The sequence below is a fragment of the Perca flavescens genome, chromosome 18 (assembly GCF_004354835.1).
Source record: "Perca flavescens isolate YP-PL-M2 chromosome 18, PFLA_1.0, whole genome shotgun sequence".
NCBI classification, from domain to species: Eukaryota; Metazoa; Chordata; class Actinopteri; order Perciformes; family Percidae; genus Perca; species Perca flavescens.
This window is the reverse complement of record NC_041348.1, coordinates 12,600,815-12,624,047: the sequence shown is the minus strand read 5'-3', so window position 1 is coordinate 12,624,047 and position 23,233 is coordinate 12,600,815. Positions and strand designations below refer to the sequence as shown.

The 23,233-nt window shown below is 39.9% G+C and overlaps 1 protein-coding gene across 5 annotated transcripts; it reads left to right on the top strand.

Annotated features, from left to right (window-relative positions):
* Window positions 1–1,959: 1,959 nt before the first annotated feature.
* gpcpd1 (glycerophosphocholine phosphodiesterase 1) lies at window positions 1,960–21,309 on the top strand. 5 transcript variants are annotated; one of them, XM_028604751.1, is made up of 23 exons: window positions 3,404–3,790; window positions 5,781–5,872; window positions 6,826–6,916; window positions 7,066–7,150; window positions 7,856–7,896; window positions 8,380–8,419; window positions 8,548–8,623; window positions 10,575–10,616; window positions 10,985–11,108; window positions 12,461–12,719; window positions 12,857–13,019; window positions 13,145–13,274; window positions 13,434–13,488; window positions 13,575–13,667; window positions 14,106–14,183; window positions 14,708–14,747; window positions 14,988–15,046; window positions 15,339–15,404; window positions 15,638–15,774; window positions 16,038–16,173; window positions 17,424–17,584; window positions 17,815–17,876; window positions 19,784–19,859. In XM_028604751.1, the coding sequence occupies exons 2-22, from the start codon at window positions 5,824–5,826 to the stop codon at window positions 17,849–17,851; spliced, it is 1,962 nt and encodes a 653-aa protein (XP_028460552.1). In that variant the 5' UTR covers window positions 3,404–3,790; window positions 5,781–5,823; the 3' UTR covers window positions 17,852–17,876; window positions 19,784–19,859. The 5 variants fall into 5 exon arrangements, with proteins under 5 accessions (XP_028460550.1, XP_028460552.1, XP_028460549.1 ...); XM_028604749.1 differs by lacking the exons at window positions 3,404–3,790; window positions 17,815–17,876 and adding an exon at window positions 1,960–2,052 and having other exon boundaries at window positions 19,784–21,309; XM_028604748.1 differs by lacking the exon at window positions 17,815–17,876 and having other exon boundaries at window positions 3,405–3,790; window positions 19,784–21,309.
* The last annotated feature ends 1,924 nt before the right edge of the window (window positions 21,310–23,233 follow it).

Genomic DNA, 23,233 nt, shown 5'->3' with positions numbered 1-23,233 from the left:
ACTCGACACACACACATCACACATGCACACACCAGCGCACCAGTATAACCATCAGGCCACTTGTATGCTACGGAGAAAGCTCTGCGTGGAGCCTCCGGCAGCAAAAAAAACACCGCTGGCTAAACTATTTAAAATGCCGTCTCTCGCTAGCAATGCAGTGATCAGTGACGCTTCTTTCCGACCAATCAGCAGCCTGCAGGGTTTCACGTCACCTTCTCGGCTCGCCTCAGCTCGCTTGGAACCTCGACTGAGCAGGTACTAAAAAATGTACCTGTTAGCAGGTACCAGGTACTTTTTTTCGTAATGGAAAACCAAAAAAGGCGAGTAGAGTCGAGGCGAGGCGAGTAGGTACCATGTAATGGAAAAGCGCCATATGACTTCAACTATGTGATCAATGTTATGGCTTTGAGTTAATCTCTGTTATAGAATGTAATCAATGTGCAATATACAAAATAAAAAGCAAATTTTGTATATGTTTTATTTGATCAGTAGCACCAACAATAATTTAGTACAATTATGAATTATTGTTGATGTAACATTTACTGTAATTCTGGTAATTTTGCGTAATCTATTCACAGAGACATGTATACAGAAATAAAACAGGTTGTGACTCTGTAATGAGAGCACTGCAGGGAGCTGAGAAATAGCCTGGAATATTCATAATGCTGCATTCTCCTTTCACTCATGATTTCTCTGTTTCCTTAACTCTTTCTTTAAGTCCCAACATGTGTCTCTCCCCTCTCTCTCTCGCTCTCTCTCTCTCTGTCCCTTTCCTTTCTTGCCATCTCAAACCACTTCTCGGCACTGGTCCACTGGTACAGTCCATACACGCACTCCTGCAACAAGTTAGATCTCCAAACTTTTCACGCCTGAAACATCCAGGGCCAAGATTGTCAGCATTTGCCCAGGTCAGATGGATAATTCTGCCTCATCACAGCAGGGTCCCATTGGTGCTCATTAACAAAGCCAGACAAGAAGTGGAGACAGCCTACTTTAAGGAACAGCTCACGCTAAAATATAAACTCTAATCATTCTCATTGTACTAGTTAGTACGTTGCAGTGTCTGCCCTATCAAAAACAAGAGGGAAATCAGTAATCCCTGATTCATTAAAAGACTTGACACTACTTTGTTTCCATATATGTAGGATTATTATAAAATGCCTATTGAATGCCAGAGATAAGGGGCTGCACTGTGAGGAATCTGAAGTCCTGACTGTGCATTTTCTGGAGAAGTGTGAATCACTTTCATTTATTCATACTGCAGTGTTTTTTCCCCTCTTGAACACTGGAGGGGGCTACAGCCTAAACTTTTGTTTTAAGTCTGAAACATTGACTTCATGCAAAGAACGTGGCTCAGAATCGTCACATCTCTTCATTTTGCCGCATTATTGACAAATGGTTGGCGGTTACCTAACAGTGATAAAACGCTGCTAAAACCTGAAACATCTGTCAATAAAAACGTGCTTACTCACAGTAGCATCACTTTGTCTAAAGACCCTCTGGGGTAATGATAACGTGCCAAATGTGCCAGTGGTCGACCAAGGCAATGAAAGTAACCTGACCAGAGTATGTAGCATTGACATAAAAGGTTTATAGGCTACCCACTGCTGACGTTCCCTTGAGCAAGGCACTTTGTCCCAGCTCAGAGCCTATAAACTATATATATATATATATATATATATATATATATATATATATATATATATATATATATATATATATATATATATATATATATATATATATTGTCCACGGAGTGTGGCAGGCTATATATTAGAGAAATGCTACATTATTTGCCACGGTTTCTGAGGATAAAACCTGAACTTTCTTCAAGAAAACGTGTTGTATGTAAGATGTTGTAATGCAGAGTAGATATGTGAACGTGGAAGTGAATGCGTTGATGGCAGGAAAAAAAATCTGATTGAAAGTATGTTGACATGTGAGATAGGCTACTGCAGTAATGTGATCTGTCCCACAGTCACCCACCAGCGTCTAGCTGGGTATTATTGTTAGGCTATAGCTAAACATTTCAGGAGGCGTTCGTAGAAAACGGTAAGGACTCAAATCATTCCTAACTAACGAGATGTTTTCGGTCAACAGTCAAGGAAAGAATTCTTGACGTAAGCAAAAACTTCTTTCTAGGAACTGCGGTCAAGCCAACCTCCCCTTCTAAAAACAATCAAAGCCTTGTTATTTCGTTATTAATTTGAAGTTATCTTCTTTTCGACTCATTTAGTAAAATGTAGGTACTTAGTAAAAAAAAAATATATTTTCTATTTTTATTTTTCTCCAGAAATTCACATTACGACGTAACCTTAGTCTACTGCAATTATTTACAATCTAAAAGCATTTGTTGTTTGTTGCTAACAAAGTTTTGAATTGCGTCACCTGGCCGTCATCTGTTTCTCTAATATATTGGCAGCAGAATACAATACAATACGAGTTTGTTTACCACTTTTTGGGGCCGAGCATGTACGTTCAGGGTACATTTATGCAACATAACTGACACGCCACTGACTATCCAGAACAGGGCGGTATGAGCCAGCTTTGTCAAGTAGGCAGCGGAAACCTGAACACAACAGGAAATGAAAGATCCTATATACGGAAATCATACATTCAAAATAAAAGTTCTACAGTATTAAAGAATACACGTTGGATCTACTTTGAGGATTTTAAAAATACTGAGACCATGCTCCCAGTACAATTTAACCTACCTATTTTTTTTTATTTAGCTCCTTTTGAACCGTGAATGGTTTTAAATTCCAATGTATTTCTTCATTAATGGTATCAGTGAATTGTGTCTCCCAAATCTAAATATTTTTACTCAAAGCCATTGTATACCATGATGTGTAATTGTGGTAAAGAATAATAACTTTGAAAGATATGTATAAAGACAAGCAGAACCCGCCTTTAAAACTCACTAAGAGGCTATCTGTGTAATAATTAATTGTCACTAATCTCATTGGGTAATTAAAGCTCCACATGTATGGCCCTAAATGATGTGCTATGTAAGTGGGGCCTTGATCAACACTTGCTATGCCAAATGTAGACTGGAAAAGTTTACCAAATGTCCCCTGTCAATTTCATATTGGATATAGGGGGGTATTTTTCCCATTTAAAAGCAAGCAACCTGATTTAGTAGCACAAACGCACCCAACAGTGATATGGGGGTCTAATTTTTGTGTGCAGTGTAGGTTACATCAATATATTTGAAAATATTATTTGATATGAAATATTTAATATTAGTTAATATGTATAGTATAAATTAAAACAAAGATTTTAAAGCACAATTGCCTCGTTGTTTTCTCTAAATTGTTCCTTTAATTATTTAAGTTCACATTAGCTACCATGTTGATCAATACATGCTTTACTTTGAAAGTACACACCGGAAGTCTCGTTTTTCATTATGGCTAACTTGATGCTTGCTTGATGTTGTTTGCAAACCCTCAACCGTTCAACCCAGTGAACCATTAGCTAGTTAGAGTCGACGTCGATTACGGCGAGGCTCTCTAACATTAGATCTTTTTGATAGTATTATCTTTGGGGTGTTTTGGCAGTTTGTATTTATCGTGTGGTGCCAGGCGTTATTGTTGTACTCTCTAAAGTCAAGCCGTTATAGCGGTGAACCGGCTGTTGAGATTATGCTTCGCTTGGACCGATGCCATTCTGCGGGATAACTAGCTAGCTAGCTAGGCGAGCCCGGTCCGCTGTGAGTATGTTCCTGTAAGCCTCCTCCATCTTCGAGCCTGCCAAGGGACGATACACAACGTTCGCGGCCAAAATCAACAAGGTAACGTTAATATTGGCTGCCATGATTGTTTCTTAACGGGCAACGTTAGCCACGTTAACGTTAAATAAATCCTAATAAACAAGGAAAACAAAAACAAAGTATAGATGCCGTTGAAGCATGAGCATGTCAAAGAGTCATCCTGTCAAACTGGTCATAGTGCCTAACACATTGACATATATATAATAATATCACAGGATCACTGTCTAAACGTTAATGTTCAAAATAATGTTTCGTTAGGCTACCGGTGGCGAATAGTGCATGACATCGGCTAATCCAAAAACGTGGATGGAGCTGGCTCGGACGAAACATAAAGTCGATTGTTTCGCGATTGTCTCGCGATTACAAGACAAAAAGAACGCACCACTAGCCTCTTGTAATGGCAGCCCACCTGTCACTCAAAGCGGAAGCCCTTTTTTATGAAGCCTTACTCTTATCTTATAATTTACCTTCATTTTAATGATTTTGCCTGAAAGTTTGTACCTGTGATAATTTTGACTGTGTTTGGGTCCCGTGCTTTTTTTCATAGCATTGAAAACCTGTGACGTCAACACAATGTAAAGTCTACCGGCCAGCGGGAGAATCGCTACTGCGCATATTCTGTCGGCCGCGTATCACGGAAGTAAATAAAGAAGCGCTTGGCTTTCTAGCAAGCTTAACATAGTGGCCAAACAGCAGAATTGCAACATGGAAAGTCTAGAGGAGGCGCACGTTAAAATAATTGTATCCCCAGTCAAGTTAGTGGAGCTCTCAAGCGGAAGTAGCCGGCTCAGCTATGCACCTGCTCTATGAGCCGCACAGTGCGTGATCAGTGCCAATCTTCCCGGAAATATTTGGATCCATGATGGCTTAATGTTAGCCTGGCTCCGCCCTTCTACGTACTTCCGCTCAATTTTCATTTTCCTTCAGTATTCTGTCTGAGTGTGCGGTATAATTCTTGGGTTTTCTCCGGTCAGATCTTTACCGGTCCAATCAGCGAACAGATGGAGTGACTGAGAAGAATTGGATTTTCCAGCTCGCTCCGTTAGTGGTGAAAGAGTTGGCTAAGGCGAACGCTAGCGATGCTAAGCTGACTTCACCACCAAACGTTAGCCATTGGTTATGGCAGATCCAGAGTGGCTCTGGGCAGATCCAATAGTTTTAAACTTCAACAGATTACCCGCCTTCAAGGAAGTTAACACTTGTCAATGGAGAGTGGCCAGACTCTCTGTACAAACGAAACGTACGAGAGTCTGGTAGGACCAGGCTAGCTTCACGCACCACTGACCAACTCTCATAGGACTGAACGGGGCTCCGCTTCAAATGCTGTATCCAGTTTTTATTATACATCCATGGAGCAGCTCCATTGAACTGAATAGGCAAAATTTTGGGATCTGGTATCTAGTTATTATTATACATCCATGTAGTGACTTCAAAATTGTGCAGTACCATCTTGGCAAAGCTAATTTTGCGAAGCTTCTGAGCTGTCGCCGGACGGCTTGAGCAGGGCAAGGCTCGAATTTCCATGTTACACCACGAAACAGGAAGTGGTTTTTACCTCGAATGTAGGCCTACGTAATGTCCAATCTACCCCAAACTTTAAATGCTTGATAAGAGTCCTGGCATGAAGACATCTGCATGCCAATATTGAGTTATAGCATAGTCCTAGCGCCACCTACTGGCAACAGGAAGTCAGCCTTGTATGACAAATGTGATTTACATGAAATTTACATTGTGTAGTTTTCACTTGATATTGAGCAACAAAATGCACAAAAACAGAGTCAAATTCCTTGTTTGTGTACACACTAACTTGGCTAATAAAGCTGATTCTGATGCTGAAAAAACATATCGTGGGGATGAAATAGGATTTCACCGGCAGGAAACGTCATTTATGTGCACTTCACTCGTAACAGGCTACAGTCCATCTGTTGTAACGGATTAACCTGGTTATTATCTCTGATCAACTTTTCCAACTTTTTTTCATAATAATTTCAAACCTGTTGATGTTTTTCAGATTGTTTTTGCCGCCTGTTTCTTTCTCTCTGCCTGTGAAAACTATGGAGACCACTCAGGTGACTTTGGCTGTCAGAGGAGAAACATCCCCAGGTATGGCTGATGCAATAATAAAAAGTAAAAAAAAAAAAAAAGATCTGTAGCCTACATTTAACAAAAATAGCTATTTATTAAAATGTTTTGTAATGCAATGTTATTGGCTTTATTATAGATGATCTATTCGTGAAGTGTGGTATTGCCAAAAGATAATACTTTTACCCCAGATATTGAAATCATAGTTTTAAATTATGATGTGTTTGTATATAAACGCACAGTTTAGTTTAGTAATTCCGTTTATCATACCATCATTTAATCTGGCAAATGGAAAAAAATAACGTGTTTAAAAACATATCGGTGAGGATGATGGATGTAATCGGTTTAACGCAGGAGAAGTTATTTATGCGCACTTCACTCTTAACGTTCATAACCGGCTACAGTTCATCACTGATGAACCTGGTTATCGCTGATTCACTTTTGCCAACAGTTCTTTTTCAAATCCCTTAACATTTCCCCTAAATTTTAGTTTAAAATATGCTTTACAAACAACAAGCGTTTTCTTGTTTAGGAAGGGCATTTCAAATATGTTCACATCTAAATATTGTAGTCAAAACTGTAAAGGTTGTTTTTAATGTTAGTCATCTGGTAAAAGCATTGACCGTGAATAAAGATGGACGACGCGTCTCAGCTTTCCCCCACTTTACAAACGTAAAGCCAAAGAATCCTGGATACAGGTGTATAACCAGCGCGATAAGATAATAAGCTATCTGTGATGAAAAACACCATCTTTGGTGAACATTTTTTTGATGTGTACTTTGATTTTTACTTTTTATTTATTTTTTGGCCCATGTCTGATCCGCTAACATGGAGGGGGCGGGGTTTATTAGCTATACTGCAGCCAGCCACCAGGGGCCAATCAAGATGTTTTTGCTTCACTTTTGGAGAGGTGTCAAGCCCTCCATCTTTATATATGCAGTCTATGGGTAAACTGACAATTTGAACATTTCTAGGTGAGGTGATTGCAGTCGTTGGTAGCTGTGAAGCCCTGGGAAGCTGGAGCCATCAAAAAGCTGTGACCTTACATCCTGATGGCAATGATGGGTAGGTTCAACTTTATGCGTAATGGTTCACTCATTACAAACATGCTTTTTAAATAGATTTTCTCTACTAGGCTGCAAGCAAAAGGTGGTCTGCTTTTCTTGCTATTCTGTCTGTCTAAAATATGAATGTATATCTTGACTCCCTGACAGAAATACATGGACTACAACAGTCACTGTGCCTAAAGGAGTTGAGTCCAAGTACCGCTATTTTAAAGGCTTCATTCTGGAACCAAAGGTGAGCCGAGTCTCCTGTCTTAATGGTGGTATAGTCCTAATAGACGTATTGATTTGCTCATTGCTGTCAGAGATGATCTTTTGAAAGCAGTATTGGCAAAAGATAAATACTGTTTAATTCAAAGTAATCTTTGCATGATTTGTGATCATTTCAGCTAGGGTTGGGCCCATGAACGATGCCACCAGCTCCATGTCTTTTCATAATAGCAAGAAATCAATTATTGTCATCGGTTTACATAGTTGAGAGCTACTGGTACAATTACAGACGCACTTATTTTTCTAGTTTATAGAACGCACTCTTTTCTGACGAAAGAACGTCACCATTGATAAGATGACGGACATCCTTTCATTCGTAGTGATGGATATAGCTCCTGCAGCAGGTTTTATGCCCACATGATTTGATGAGTTTGGATGACTCGCACAGCCCCAGTCCGCATTCTGAGTGCTCAGCACTCAGTCAAGCAGCGCAGCAGAGAGGAGCGACACATAGGCCTATACAGATATGCAGCGAGATGCCTGAAAATGAATTAATAACACATTATCACATTTCAATCAGTTAAAATCATAGTTCCTTTTATAGGAGTAGCCCATAAGACTAACTCCTACCAATGATATCTTGGTCCATCTTGATATTGCACTGTGGTAATTGTCATACGCCTAATCCTAATTTCAGGTTTTATGTCAATCCATACTTTTCCCGTTACAGCTCATCAGCAGGAATGGGGAAAATCCACTGACTTTGAAAGAGTATGTTGGAAGCCTCTGCTGTATACAGTTGACGTACACAAACACAATGGGGACCAAATTTTCCCTTGAAAGAAAGAGACCGATAATAAGTCAGTCAGACATTTAACTGGAAAATGATAGTATCTAGCTGTCTCTGAGAATTCTCTTCTAGTATTGGGTGTGTTATTACGCCCCAACAGTTGATGCCAGGCAATAAGTTAACATCTGCAAGTGTTGTGATTTATTCATGCAGTCGGAATCATGCTTGACATTTAGGAAACTGAAGTTACTCATTACATACATTCCTGTAGAAACTTGTTAGCAGCAGTACAGTTTTTAAACGTATAGACCATGTTTTTCAAAATTACAGACATCATAAATGTGATGCTACTAACATATTGTTGCTACAGTTAATGACTTTATTACAGATAAAGAGAGCAGCTTGTAACTAAAGAATTTTTTATTTTTTTTTTCCCCTTCTTCACTAACAAATCAACTTTTCAGATTTCAACCCATGGTGGCTGACTGCCCCAGCTGGAGATTGGTGACTATACCAGCTCTAAATCCTTTCTCACACTCTGGTCCAAAGACGGCTCTCAGACCAGATTGAAAAGTAGTTCAATGTGTCTGATTTGAAAACCCTAACATTGTTCCAAATATTGAAATTTGCAGAGTGCAGGTGATCCCTGTCAAGTGATAGTCAATGTGTGGGAGACCCATCAACAACCCCGCACAATGAGCCCCACAGGTATAAAACAACAACAAAGAACGGTGCACAGTTTGGTAAAATGTGTCATAGTCAAACCCCCTATAGACACCCCCCATCCCCTGTCCAATCACCATATGTAACGGTAGCCCATTAACACTAACGTAGGGTCAGTTCTAACAAATCGCACTGACGAAGGAGGTTATTATTTCAGGGATAGTCAAGTCTGACCTTTGGTTTGTTTTAGGCAACTTGTACATATCAAAGTTACTCTTAGCACCTGACTGCAGCGTTTCCTCCTGAACCACTGTCTGTAATTTACGGTTAGCCTCTCCAGCCTCTTGCTTATTTGGCAGTGTGTGTATTCTTTGGCAAAGAGCAGGGGGCCACGCTGGCTGGAATAATCTATAGCAATGGAGGAAACACTGCAATGCAGTAGATGTCATCACCCGACATTGTAGACCTCTCTCGTTAGATCACCATTGTGTTGGCCTAACACAGACAAAGCTCATTCAAAACGTTTGCACCCTGATTTCCTTTTACGACCCCAGCCTGTCACCTCATCCTTTTTGCTTTTGTTTTTTTTCCTCTTTCTTTTAGCAAATCCTACTACAACACTTTTCACCGTACAATAAGAATCTGTTACAAATATGAGGTTTCTTTTGTAAATTTAACGCAGATTTGTTCTGTTTGTGTGGTTTCATAAACTTGCTAAATTAGCCCCAGTGACGCATGCTCCGAGTCGTAGTTAAAGATTTATTTGGAATCAAATCATTAGGGATGCACCGAAATGAAAATTCTTGGCCGAAACCGAAAACCGAAAAAGAGGAAACCAAGACCGAAAACCGAAACACCGAAAGAAATTATGCCAATTATTAGTACCATTGCATTTATGGCTATGACTGTGTACTAACTTTACTAAAATTAAGGCATTGCAATTGTATAAATTAATAAAAATCTAGCATAAATATGGCTCCAATCTGATAGTCACGTACAGTATATAGTTGCATAAGAACAGAATAGCTTACCTATTATTATTATTATAATTATTATTATTATTATTATTATTATTATTATTATTATTATTATTTGAGGCACTTTCTTGCAGGATTTCACTTAGGGGTGGGGGAAAAAATCGATACAGCATAGTATCGCAATATTTTCCGTGCCAATAATGTATCGATACACAGACACAAGTATTGATCTTTTACTATATATGTGGTCAGTTTTTCTTCTTGACAATCCCATTTTGCAGCAATAAAATTTAAGTGAGATGTTTATTGCGATGTTTAAAATCTTAAAATATTGTATCGTGACATAAGTATCGGGATGATATTGTATCATGAGGCCTCTGGTGATTCCCACCCCTAATTTCACTGAACATATCAGACAACGAGGGTGCATGCCCCTCATCTGGTGCAGAGAGACAAGTCTTTTTTTTTTTTTTTTTTTTTCTGCGCTCTGATCTCCTCCTGCTCCATGCGCTGCTCCGTCTCCGCATCCATTGCGGCCTGGCTCATTTCTCGTGCGCGCTGCTTTATTTCAGCATCCAAGTAATGGTCTTTATAACGCGGATCAAGTACAGTCGCGATGAAGTGCAGAAGATCCGAATAGATCTCACTGAAACGTGTGCTGACAGACTAGAGCGTACTTTTCATTGTTTTCACTCCGTGGTCCGTCTCAACCTCTTTGCTTAGGAGACGCTTTGCAGGTGGAACGGGTACTGACACACGTGCAGGTCGCGGAAAGCCAAAAATGTTCGGTGGCTGAATATTCAGTGCATCCCTACTAATCATATTTCACCTTTTTAAGGTGACTCTTGAAGTTGAGGCAAATCAAATTCAGAGGCTTGAATGTGGCATCTTGTTTCAAGAGTTCAAACTAAGATTTGAACTCTTTGTACATGCTCTGGTATTAGATCTGACCTCCATCGCTGTACTGTTGAGGTTCTTCTATCCTGTTTCTAACTCTTCTCACTTTTCCTTCTTTGCAGGACCACACCAGACTATTGATGATGGACAATTTGGAACTCACAGTAAGTTGGATTAAAAAAAACTATGAAGCCACGGCTCCCTGCAAACACAAAAACTATAACTAAAGTACTCTCTACCTTATATACCTTATGCAGGTTTACAGCATGTAACATCTCCATCAGATAAAAATACTGTAAAAACTAAATTGCTTACTGATATGCCTAATCCCTCTTGGAAATTGCTATACCTAATAGACCACATTGTTGTCACTTCCTCTGTTTTAGTACATCAGAGGTTTTTAACCAGAACAAACCTCCAAAGTCTCCTGCCTGCTATTGTCGCAGCCAGTTCTCTGGTCAGCACTCAGGGGAGACAGAGTCAATATACATCGTCATCACACGCTTCCTGTCTCTGTCCTCTCTTTTTATAGATGGGGTGAATTGTGTTGACTCTGGGTGGCTCACATGCCAGACAGAGATCCGCTTGCGTCTGCACTTTTCTAAGAAGTCTCCCGTGTCTATCACTAAGAAGAAATTCAAGAAGTCTCGCTTCAGGTAGGGACAACACCAAGGCCGAATTTAACCTCTTAGCATTATGCCATCTTTTTTTCTTTTTTAGAGTGGCAAGGGTGGGGGACGGGATGTTTAGTGGCGGATAGCAGGTCAACACTAGACTCTACATAGAAGCAGTATACAGCATTTAAAAGCTGGGAACCTGAGGATTAATTTGACATACAGCACAGCACTTTGGGTCAGTTCTTTTTTGAGTCATAAATCTGAAATATAAATTGATGAATTAATTTATAATTGATTGAAATAAATTGTGGGGGCAACCTATAGCTCACCCAGAAGAGTGTGCGTCACATGTAGGCTGAGTCCTTGGCAGCGGCCCAGGTCCGAGCTGCTGCCCTTTGCTGCACGTCATCCCCCCACCTCCCCACCTCCCCTTGCCTGTCTTCAAGCTGTCCTGTCAATTAAAGGCCATAAAGGCCCCCCCTAAATATCTTTAAAAATAAATTGTGAAAGTGTATAAGAGTACATTATGATATGAGTTTATGATGGCCATTCTCATGCTCATGTATGTCTCATAAATTGTTACAGCAGTTTGTGGGTTAATACCATTTGCCACAAAGATTTGGTGAACAATTTAACAATTTTTCTCGAAAATTGATAAAGAATTGTCATAAATCCCTCCAAAATACCACATTAAGAAACGGAGGTGTTGAGGAACACCATGGAAAAATCCATGCTGTTATTTGGTATGAAAAACATTTGGAAATTTCTGCAAAAATTGCCTTTTCAGTATTTATATTGCCTTAGGTGTAGTTTGTGGTTGTAACGTTTTAGTGAGATTGTGATTATCCTTGAGGTCACAACAAGTCATTTTTAACAGTGACACAAGTTTCAGAAAATGCACTCATACATTGAAATGGCTACTATAACATCATTGCACATGAATTCAATTCTCTCATTGAATCCACAAGTCTCAGCTTTCCAGTCATAACCAATTAATGCAATTCCAAGATTTAGTTTAGGAACCCGAGTATGTACAAACATTCAAATACACCATTGCATAATAGATAAATATAACACATTTATACTGCATATTCTTTGATTCTTTGCCCCTGCCTGCATGCGATAAGCATAAAATGGGCATGTCTGTTAAGGGGAGACTCATTAGTACCCAGAGAAACCGTTTTCATTTAGATATCTTGAGGTCGGAGGCCATGTGACCCCTTTGAAAATGGTCATGCTAGCTTTAACAACAATCTAAATATATATTTAGAGAAGCTTTAACTTCGTATTTATGTTTTGATGCATTCTTTTTTTTTTTAGAACCATATGTGACTTTCAGTATGCCCATCACTGTGCATTTGTTTGACTTTTTATTTGACTTACCCATACAGAATCAAGCTGACATTGGAGGGCTTTGAGGAGGAGATAGATGAGGACGAGGATGAGCTCAGTCCTACGTGTTTGCACAGGATGACCACCACTCTGGAGAAGACCACCACTCTGGGGATCAGTATGATCAGTGCCAACAGCTATAAGTCGCGCCACTCTCAGCCTGAATGTGGCTATGGACTGGGGCCCTCTCAGTGGACTGAGTACAGTATCCACACTATGTACCCAGACAACCTAGAGCTCACCTTTGAGTTCTTTGAGGTAATACTCGTGGAAATACGGCCTCTGATAAACCACTGAACCCTTTTCTTGATAAACTATAAAAGTAGTTTTCTTGGCTAACAAATACACATGAAAAAGGGAGTTGTACCAATCTCATGTATCATATGTGTTTACAGGAGGATATGAGCGAGCATGTAGTCCAGGGGGATGCCCATCCAGGATATGTGGGCACAGCTTGCCTCCTGTCCTCCTCTTTCTCGGAGAATGGTATGGACATCGGAGTAGCCACACTTCCAATTATGGCTCGGAATTCCAGACAGACTATCGGGAAAGTCAGAGGTAAGATTTTGCGCAAATGAATTCCACACTAGCTGAAAATTATCTGACTATGCAAAAGGAAGGCAGGAAGTTCACACAATGTACGTGGAAAAAAACTGTCGACCTACTTTGACCCTCTGTTCTAGTGGATTACCTGGTTATACGGCCGATCCAGTCGTTTCAGTGTGACATGAGCTCTTCCTTCACCAAATACTGGAAGAAAAGAAGTACTCTGCATGTGGGCCACAGAGGAGCTGGCAGCACACATGCAGCCAAGTGAGTCATCACATCAATCTTTGACTTGGACAGGATAGAGTTCCTTGCATGATGAAACACAGACCAAAATAATTAGTTCATAGCACAACAGTGTGTGTCAATAGGCGTGTATAATTCTGCATCTGTCAACAATTTGTTTTTTCAATTTGTGTTTTACAGGCATCAGAGAATCAGGGAGAACACAATAGCCTCATTCAAAAGCGCTGCCATGCATGTAAGTTATGCCTAGGATTAAGGCATAAATTAATCCTTTTAACATGACTCCTCCCTAAATTGGTGTGTTTCTTTTGTGTATTTTAGGGCGCAGCCTATGTAGAGTTTGATGTTCACCTCTCCAAAGATGCAGTTCCTATTGTATACCATGATCTGACATGCTGCATATCCACCAAGAAGGTAAAATAAAGGCCTGTTGTACTTGAGGATTGACAAGTGTTAAATCTGAAATGTTATACTTCTTGTTCGGTATTTTAGTTTTTTCAATAACTAACTTCTAGTCTTTAGAAAAATGCTAAGCATACACAAATGTATGTCATATGGATGCTTATTTAAAGCAACACCAAAGAGTCTTGTGTACCTTTTTAAAATAATCTTTCCAAAATCGTTTCAGTGGTTCATCAACTCGTAACAGGGTGAACGGCAATTCCTGCATTCTCTTTGCGCCCCTCTATCGGCTATAACCGCACTATGCAAGTTTGCCAGATCGGGTAGCGGATCTGTAGTTCGAATGAAACATAATGGACGCAATTCCGCTTCCAACATGTTGGTGGACCGAAGAGGAAAAGTGCTTTGGTGATGCTTTAAATTTCTTTTTTTTGTCTATCCCCTTAACAGAAACATGACAAGACGTCTCTGGAGCCTGTTGAGGTGCCAGTCAAAGACTTGACATTTGATCAGCTGCAGCTTCTGAAGGTAAAAACCTGGAATGACGGCCAACACTATGCAAATAAGACCCAAGTTGAAGTCAACTTTTATTATCGGTTATCTAATATATTTTTTTTTAGATATGTTCCCCCTGTGTTATTCCTGCTGTGAGAAGTCAAAATGTCTGTTGCATAGTGCTTCCCTACAGTTAGGAAAGATGCATCTTGCATATGAATAATTTAGAGTTGCACAGTCATGAACAGAAACTGCTTAGAAGCTGTTGTGTAACTGTGACTTCCATCAGCCAATGGATCCTGTCTGGGATTAGTCTTTTATGGTTGAGGAGGAAGAGGGCAAAGCATTCTACTAGTTCTCACAATTTGCAAATGGGTGGAATGCAAATAGTTAGTTGAATGACGAAGAATGTCATCATATTAAAATACCAAAAATATACAGTTTTAGCACTACTACTAATTTATTGAAAAAAAACTGAAACTGTAACTAATGTGTTTTTAAATGTAATAATTAGTTGATAATAAAGTAGATAATGAATGCTTTGTTTTGTTGCACAGCTGGTCCATGCCACTGCAGTGAAAGAAAACGATCACAAAGGTATTGTTTGTTTTTTCACCACTGTCTGCCAGGAGGAAAAAAAAAGGTGGCACGACATGTTGAAAAGGAATGTGCTTTCATTTCTGTGTTGTTGAATATAGTGTTACTCGCATACAAACTGTAGATCAACAGAGTGCCATGATTGTATTACAAAGCAGAGTGATGTAAGCTGATCAGATTATTTGCAGAAGGTATATGTGATGTGCGTTAACACTGTCATCTGTTTGGTTTGTTGCTCAGATCTGCTGGACGATGAAGATGAAATCGATGAGCATCAGCCCTTCCCTTCACTCTCGCAGGTAAAAAAAAAAAAAAAAAAAAAAAAGACTTTACGATGATCATGGGTATTAAGTAACTTATCTAATCAGTATGAACTCTTCTTCTTATCTGCACATATGTAGAGATAAACTGTAAAAACTAGTAACACCTTGGCCTGTCTGGCAAATCACCGTGAATTACCTGTTAAATAATTGATACAAGATTTGGTTATTTATCCATTACTTACTTCTTCTCCTTGTAGCCTGCCTTTTGGTCTTTTGTCATGTCAAAGTCACACGTATATGAACAGCATCCTTCATCCGTCTTTTACAGATCTTCCAGGCCATTCCTGAGCATGTGGGCTTCAACATTGAGCTCAAATGGATCTGCCAGATGAAGGTGGGTACAGTTAATACTCAACAAGACCATCAACGTAATCATTTGCTCCATAAATGGGGTTTAGGGGATCTCCAGTAGAATAAATAATAGCACCATTTACTTTTTATATGTTTTGACTTGCTTAAACCTAACGCACGTATTGCAAAGACTGTTTGTTTGGATTGTAGAATGCAGTGTGAAATAAGGATGTATTCTGAGTGTAAACTCACATGATTATGGCTTTTTATTGACAGGACGGGTCATGGGATGGCAACCTATCATCCTACTTCAACATGAACAAATACCTCGACATCATCCTGTCCTGTGTTCTGCAGAAAGGCGGAAAAAGACGCATTGTTTTCTCCTGCTTCGACCCAGATATCTGCACCATGTAGGCATTGATAAGGCTGTATAAACTGCATGCTATCCAGAAACATAATAACTTTTTTGGCTTGCATAAATGAATTCTTTCAACCATTAAAATGTTTCAGACAAACAACCATAGAAAGTCTTTTTAAAATCTTCTGACAAATTAGGCTTCAGTCAGTTTGGATTGGGTTATTAGTCAACAGATGATGTGTTTACAGAATGTAGTTATAAAGACAGTAGGCGGTCTACAACTGCTGCTGACATCTTTTCATGTGTTTCCCTCAGGGTGCGTCAAAAGCAGAACAAGTACCCCATTCTCTTCCTGACTCAGGGAATTTCAGAGAAGTACCCTGACATGATGGACATCCGCTGCCAGACCACTCAGATCGCCATAAGTTTCGCCCAGAGCGAGAATATTCTGGTGAGCATTTGGTGCAGAAAGTCAAATAATTATCATAATGTGTCCACTGAATTTTCCAGACTTTTGTATAACTTCTACAAAAACATTTAATGAAAAGTTAGTTCCACACTGTTAATAATAAATAATAATAATAACTCAACTCTAGTCAATTAAAGCTCAATTCGATGTGTAATTTACATTTCAATAAGCACTAACCCATTTGAAATACACAGCCAAGGCAAACAATGTGACAAGCAAATGGGAAGACAGGATTTAGCATGTGAATTTCTCTTCACTTAAAAAAACAAAAACGTCATAATTTCAGTGTAGGGGTGGACAACATAAACGGTACAGAAAGTACACCGGTAGGAATTTGACTATACAGTGCTGACTGGTAGAGCGCTTATTTTTTGTTGACTCAGCCAGTCAATGCTGCGGAAACACTGTGCTGCAACACGTGTGTTTCGGTTTACATAAAGGTATTCATTTTTAAGGATTCGGTTATTCTACGGTATTACAAAAAAACCAAAAACAAAACCTTTATCCGAATCCTAAAAATGTAAAACTGATTACATACCCAATGAACAATATTTGGGTCCAGCCCTACTCTGTACTATGTGAAATATGTCCTATAATACAGGTAAGATCAGGCTTCAGTAATAACTGCATTAAGTTGCCTTACCTGTGTTATTTACCTTTAGAAGCATTTATACTGAAATTTTTAAGAATCAAATCTAACGTGATGTTGTACTGTTACCGTCTGTGCTTTAAATTACACCTAATATAAATTGAAGGCCATACCGCCCAGCCTTATTTCATCCCTATGCTAGTTTAAGTGCTATAAGTGCACACATTTGTATTAGAATGTTTTGCACCTTCCCTTGACAAGTATGGCTGCAGTCCCCTTGAGCAAAGGACTTACAAAAATAGTTGACCCCTCCCACATCAGACCACAACAGTCCACATCACAAACCAGTCCGCTAGCATAGCTCTGTCAGCTGTCATAAATCATCCTAATTGGTTTTAGCAAGTGCAAAAATGGAAGCCGGCCAGCCTGTCTGGTTGCGACATAACCCGACAACGTCACTTGTTGTGTTGAAGGCTCATCTGGAGCTGAATTAGCCAACTTTCTATGTGCTACATAAAATATGAACCAGTGTTTAAACCAACATGGGAGTTAGTAGGTAATAGTCAATTTTATTTTGAAATGTACTTAAACTGGATCAACAAGATCGCTTTTTCTCACTGGACTTCCTTGTCTGCTCCTTTAGGGGATCAGTGCCCACGCTGAAGAGCTGCTCAAAAACCTTTCCTACATTGGGGATGCCCAGTCTAAAGGCCTGGTGGTGTTCAGCTGGGGAGATGACAACAATGAGCACGAAATCAGAAATAAACTGAGAGAGCAGGGCATTGATGGGCTCATCTACGATAGGTAGGTTAAAATGCAATATACTAATCTGTGGCTGCCATGTAGGTCCTTAGGACCTGGACTCTGGCAGTGTAGACCACAAACGCAACACTTTTGGTTAATGTGGATGTTAAGCATAAAGCAACAGAGTGGTACAAACTTTACAATCTCAGCATTTTTGCAAAACGATTTTTATATTCAAACATTCAGTTATTACACTATCCTGCCATTTCATTTCTGATTAACATTCTTAGGATTTGTAATAAGGAGGACTCAAATGCAGGGCACTGACAAGGATGCAGATGAACGTTAACAGGTTTATTGCATGGGGGATGGGGAATGGAGGTGGAATGAGCTAGGAGATGTCTGGTTGAAGTAGAGGGCAAGGAGTGCAGAGAAAAGGCTGGAGAAACTGGGGCGAAGCGGATGAGTGAGCAAGGAACGGTGTGGCTTGCTGAGGTGGCTGATGGATTGCTGGCAGGCTGAGGAGTATGGTCCCGAAGCACCAGAAAATACTACGGTATTAGGCAGGGCCAAATACAAAAGGAGATGAATCACAAGAAGGCTAGTCTCACTAGAGCGCCCTAAAACGTTTAGCACCACTATAGCCGACGGAAAATTTGGCGAATCTATCCAAATGTGGCTCCTCCACCAGGTTCCAGGATGGTCAGTGCCTTGTCCAGCGAGTAGGCCTCCTTCACTCTGCCACACGTCCTCTGCTGCCGCAGCGAAAGAGTCCGCTCTCTGCTACCTCTCAGGCAGAGGAAGGCAAGCTCAGTGTGGGCATGCTGCCTGAGGCGTGAGGGCCAAGCCGGCGTGCTCTAGCCCAGGCATGACTCACAGCGGGCATGTAGGTCATCCTTAGGCATGATGCATGTACCCCAGCTGGCAGCATGGACACATGCAGACACTACGAGAAGACATGTTTTCTGTCAAATACATGCTTAGCGCTCGCAGATGAAAAATGGGAATCACTTGTCCGGTCTCACCGCTATTTATACGCAGGTGCGACCGAGCTGAGGGCCACCCAACTGGTGGGCATGGATACGTTGTTTTTAGTGCTGCGCATGGGATAAACACATTAGCCTTAGAATACAAAATACCTTTTGGAGATGATATACTGTGGAGTTGATGAGTCAATGGAAGCAGCTGTGCAGACTGGACAAGGTGAGGTGAATGAGCCGTAATCAGGAGGGAGAGTGCCAGGAAGTAGGCACACCCAGACCCCACACACACAAACAGGGACAGACGGAAGCCCAGGAGACACTAAAGAAAAAGGGGAAATGCAAGGAAAACCCCAGAGTCATGTCCTAGATAGACCGCGTTACCCAACACCACACTGCAAACTTTACAGTACACACTGTGCTGTTGTCTCTGTTCAGCCTGAAGCCACGGTCATTAAGCGGTGCTTTTAGTTTTTTTTATCAATTTTGATTACTGCATTCACAACACTGCTCCTTGTTATGTCACTGTATGGTCAAAGGCCTTTCTTGTCAGCACACTATTTCAGAGTTCAAGGTTATATCATCAAGCATTGGCAGACGTTTTAATCACTTGGCATCAGCCATGACTGTTGCCAAAAATGGTTTGAGTTTCCATTGAACATTTTGCCTATGAATGTGAATCTGGTAAACAAGAACGCTGTTACATAAAGCTTGGGTTGCTAGCAGGTTGAAGGAGTTTCCTGAGAGCCTGTTTGTTCAGCCCTTTCAGTTCTGTTTTACACTATACAGTGACATTTGATTGCACTTTGGCCCAGATTTTTACAGACTCCTGCCGAAAGCAGATCGTAAGCTTTGAACACTATTTACAAGACAGTCCAGACTGTGCCTCTGTGTCGATGCTTGTTCCCATAATGTAACACCCCCCCCCAACTCCCCCTCACACACACTAAAATAGAGACATAACAGCACAGGGTGTACTGTACAGTTTGCAGTGCAGTGTTGGGTAACAAGCAGAGTGCCATATTATGACGTGCAGTATGTACAGTAGATGGTGGATAAATATTCTTCTAATGTTGCTATATATACATACATACATACATACATACATACATACACACATTTGTTATCACTATTTCACTATGAATTTTTTTTTTTTTTTTCTATTTTTTTGGATCAAGAATAATCAGATATATTTTTTTATGAATGAAGAAACTCTGGAGGCAGCAGTATACACTAACTACTGTCACTGCTCTAACTTAAGGATGTCCTTTTCCTTCAGTATCTGTGAGGAGCAAGGAGAGCAGCCAAACGTCTTCCAGGTAGTGGAGCAGCACACCCTGCAGGAGGTTATTACAGAGGAGACCCTAAAGAGCGCCAGCTGTTCCTGCTACTCCATTCCCTGCTCCATGGCTCCCTGCATTGGCTCCAAGAGCTGCTCTGGCAGCGGAGAGTCCGATTCTGGCCTCAGCTCCTCGTAAATATCCCTAAACCTCAATGGACCACACCGCACAATACACACCCAAGTGTGTCTCTTGAGTGTGTATGTGCAGTGAAGTCTTAAGAGGACCAAGGTGGGAACGAATGATGAAGCAAAAACTTTCAATTACAGATTGTGTCCATTGCATTGCATCTTCACAGAAGTTTGTTATTTATGCTTTCTATTGAAATTGGTGGATGTTTTGCCAAAACATGACACAGTCATGTTTTGAATTTCTTTTCAGGACAGTATTTACAGAGGTCTTAATTACAGTGGAACAATTGGGGAAATTATACATCACAGTGGATATTTATTTAGCTATTATGTTGCATCGCTTCACCGTCTTAAGTGCTCAAATTGAATGCATACGATATTTTAAGAGTGTAAAAGTGTAACAGAACTGCACATTGTGTGTAACGGAGTTGAGGATGTAGCATCATGTGGTTTTTCTGTTTATGCTGCTATATCTTTTCTGTGCATGTAGCCATTATACCTCAACCGTTTTTATTTCCATTGTCTCAAATTGCAATGAGTAATAGCTACTGATAGCTATTTTAGTTTCAGCACAGAAATAACGTGGCAGGTGCAGGTTGCCATTAAGAAATGCTCGCCTCTTTGTGGATAGTCTACAGAAATTGGAAGAAACCTCCGTGACCGATTCATTTCCTTTTGAGTGGACTGTTGAAAGCAGTTGCTTAGTCTTTTCCACACCTCCTAATTGAATTTTAAAGACTCGTTACTAATTATTGTAAATGATGTACCGAATGCCATGTATCCTTTTATTCTTTTTATCTACTTGATTTATAGAAAAGCAGAAGAATGTTTTAATTTGTGACATTGTACATACATACCACAGCCTTATAAAGGGGGGGGGGGGGGGATCAGGTCTGTTTCTGTTTTAAAACCACCAATACCTCACTCATTATCAATTTAGAATTGACTTGAGTTGATATGTGTGTACAGAATGAACAAATGCTGCCTATACTTCCTTTCTATAAATCCTATTTAACTTCACAACACATACTTTTTATTGCATGCCAGATATTTTTTTTTGGCACAAATTACACTTGAAATAATGAATTTGCTTATTCATATGATTAGTATAATGCAATGACAATGCAGCATTTTGAACACGGCGAAACAAATCCATGTATAGCATACTGTCTGTATATCAGTCTCATTGCACAATTTCTTAACTACAAACTAACGATTGCGTCGTGCATGGTCTTGTAAATCTGTATGATTCTACTGTGTTATTTTAACTGCCACTTAAGGACAGACGAGTGTAAAAGGGTAATGTAAATTAAATCAAAACCTTTATTTCTTCATTTTGTCTTTGACTTTCGTCTTACACATCCAGTAAGCTGAGTTTTATTTATTTTTTATTTTTTTTGGCATACATTTTGTTTGGCTGCCGACTCGTCTTGCTTATCAAGTAATACAGAGTGATTGTTTTGAATAACTAGGAGGTTGTAGTTGATTCCTTGATCTGGAATGACCTGCATTTTGCTCTTTTACTCGAAAGCTTCACTGTAACTATTGTAACACCATTATCAGGACACACTATGATATAACATTTTTAAGTTGAAACTTTCAACTAGTTCTGACAGAATTATAGAACATTGAATTATTCCCAAAACTAAGCTTTAAAGAATAGTTCCACAATTTCCCCGTTTATCTAAAAAAAAAATTAGTCTGATGCCTGTAAGAGCATCCAAACAGGTTTTGCTTGCTGTAATCATTCCTCTTAGTACTGGCCATTTAAAATCCCTTTCTGTTTGCAGACAAAATCCACAGGGCACTAGCTAGGCCTAATCTATCGCACATATATAATTGCATACAAATATGTATGCAAATACAATAGAGTTTGGAGGCCAAGGACGGACCTGATCAGTCTGGTTTAGACTGCTGAACACTAGTCAGTCCTATTAATCCAGTTAACCACTTACGATTCGGCCTGCGTAATCGGAAACTTTGGGTAATAATGCCTTTAGTTGGACTAAAATGGTTATACTTGGTAAATGTTACATTTAAATATTGTAAAAACGGTGCAGTCTGGAATCTTCTTATCACAATTTGCCATTTTATAAACCAAGTGATTTACTCAATAAATTAAAGATTATTCCTGACTGACTGACTGTGAGAAATAGTTATTCATTTTAGCCTGACTATTGGAAATGTTAGTGATTTTAAGCTAAGGAATGTCTGCTTACTCATACATGAGCCCTACTTGCACAAGGCTGTAAAATAAGGTAAGAACAAGTGGCATTCAGATCTGCTTGGATGTACTGACTCCACATAGCAGCGCGCGAGAAATGTTGCTGGCCCGGCAGTTTATCGATGAATAATTAATAAGATAAGACATGCACACTCAGCAGTAGCAGGCGCCACTCCCAGTGAAAATATGGAGTTTCTTTTCTTATGATTCTCGTTGGCAGTAGCTATCAGCATGTTACAATTCGACTTGTAACATTTGGTTACAGGTTTTTACGTCAGCATCGTGCCGACAGCATTCATGCGACACTCCTGAGTCTAGTGTCTGGTTCCGTCTGGTCTGCTACTGTCCTGCAGGGCAGGGAGGTGTGGGCTGGCTATCGGAGCAGTTGTCTTGTGGCAGTAAACATGTACATTTCGATTACAGTTTTTTGCATGGCTTGACATGACATTAAGTAGTCTTTTCTCGTTATCAGCAAACCGTGGGCTATACTTAAAAACACCTAAAGCATATATCTAGACTGTTTAGACTGCATGGCCAGAACCTTGTAATGTAGCGGGTCGAGTTGGAGCTTACATAATCTGTGTTGGAAGTCTGAAGGAATGGAAAACATTGTGTAAACTGGCATTATTAGTAACACATGGGCTTTTCCTTGAATGTCTGCTATGTCTATTAAAAGCAAGAATACTTAAGGGAAATCTGGTCTCGAGGATGCTGAGTCAGTTAATGTTTTAGCCCCCTCTGTTGTACAGAAACACAACGCACACTGATAATTTTGCTTCTTTAGGATTTTTCTTCTTTAGGAAAGTACTTTATTCTTTCTTTGCGTGGAGAAGTGGAAAAATACGTGATGTGATACGGTGTAAAATGTGTTAACGTTAATATTTTTCGCCAATCGCCATCAATGACAATGATGCACTGGGACTAGAATCAGCTGCACTGCAGTTAGCAGCACTTTGGGTCAGTGTCAGCACCATGCTCAGCACACATTCTACTGTTGGGTCAACATTTTTGCTATCTGGGAAAAGTAATACAAT

What these genes read in the sequence shown, in the direction of transcription:
- gpcpd1 (XM_028604749.1), top strand. Translation starts at nt 5,824, where the DNA reads ATGGAGACCACTCAGGTGACTTTGGCTGTCAGAGGAGAAACATCCCCA. An exon ending in TTCAAGAAGTCTCGCTTCAG is followed by an intron (nt 11,109 to 12,460) that starts GTAGGGACAACA and finishes TTACCCATACAG; the next exon opens with AATCAAGCTGACATTGGAGG. An exon ending in CCTTCCCTTCACTCTCGCAG is followed by an intron (nt 15,047 to 15,338) that starts GTAAAAAAAAAA and finishes CGTCTTTTACAG; the next exon opens with ATCTTCCAGGCCATTCCTGA.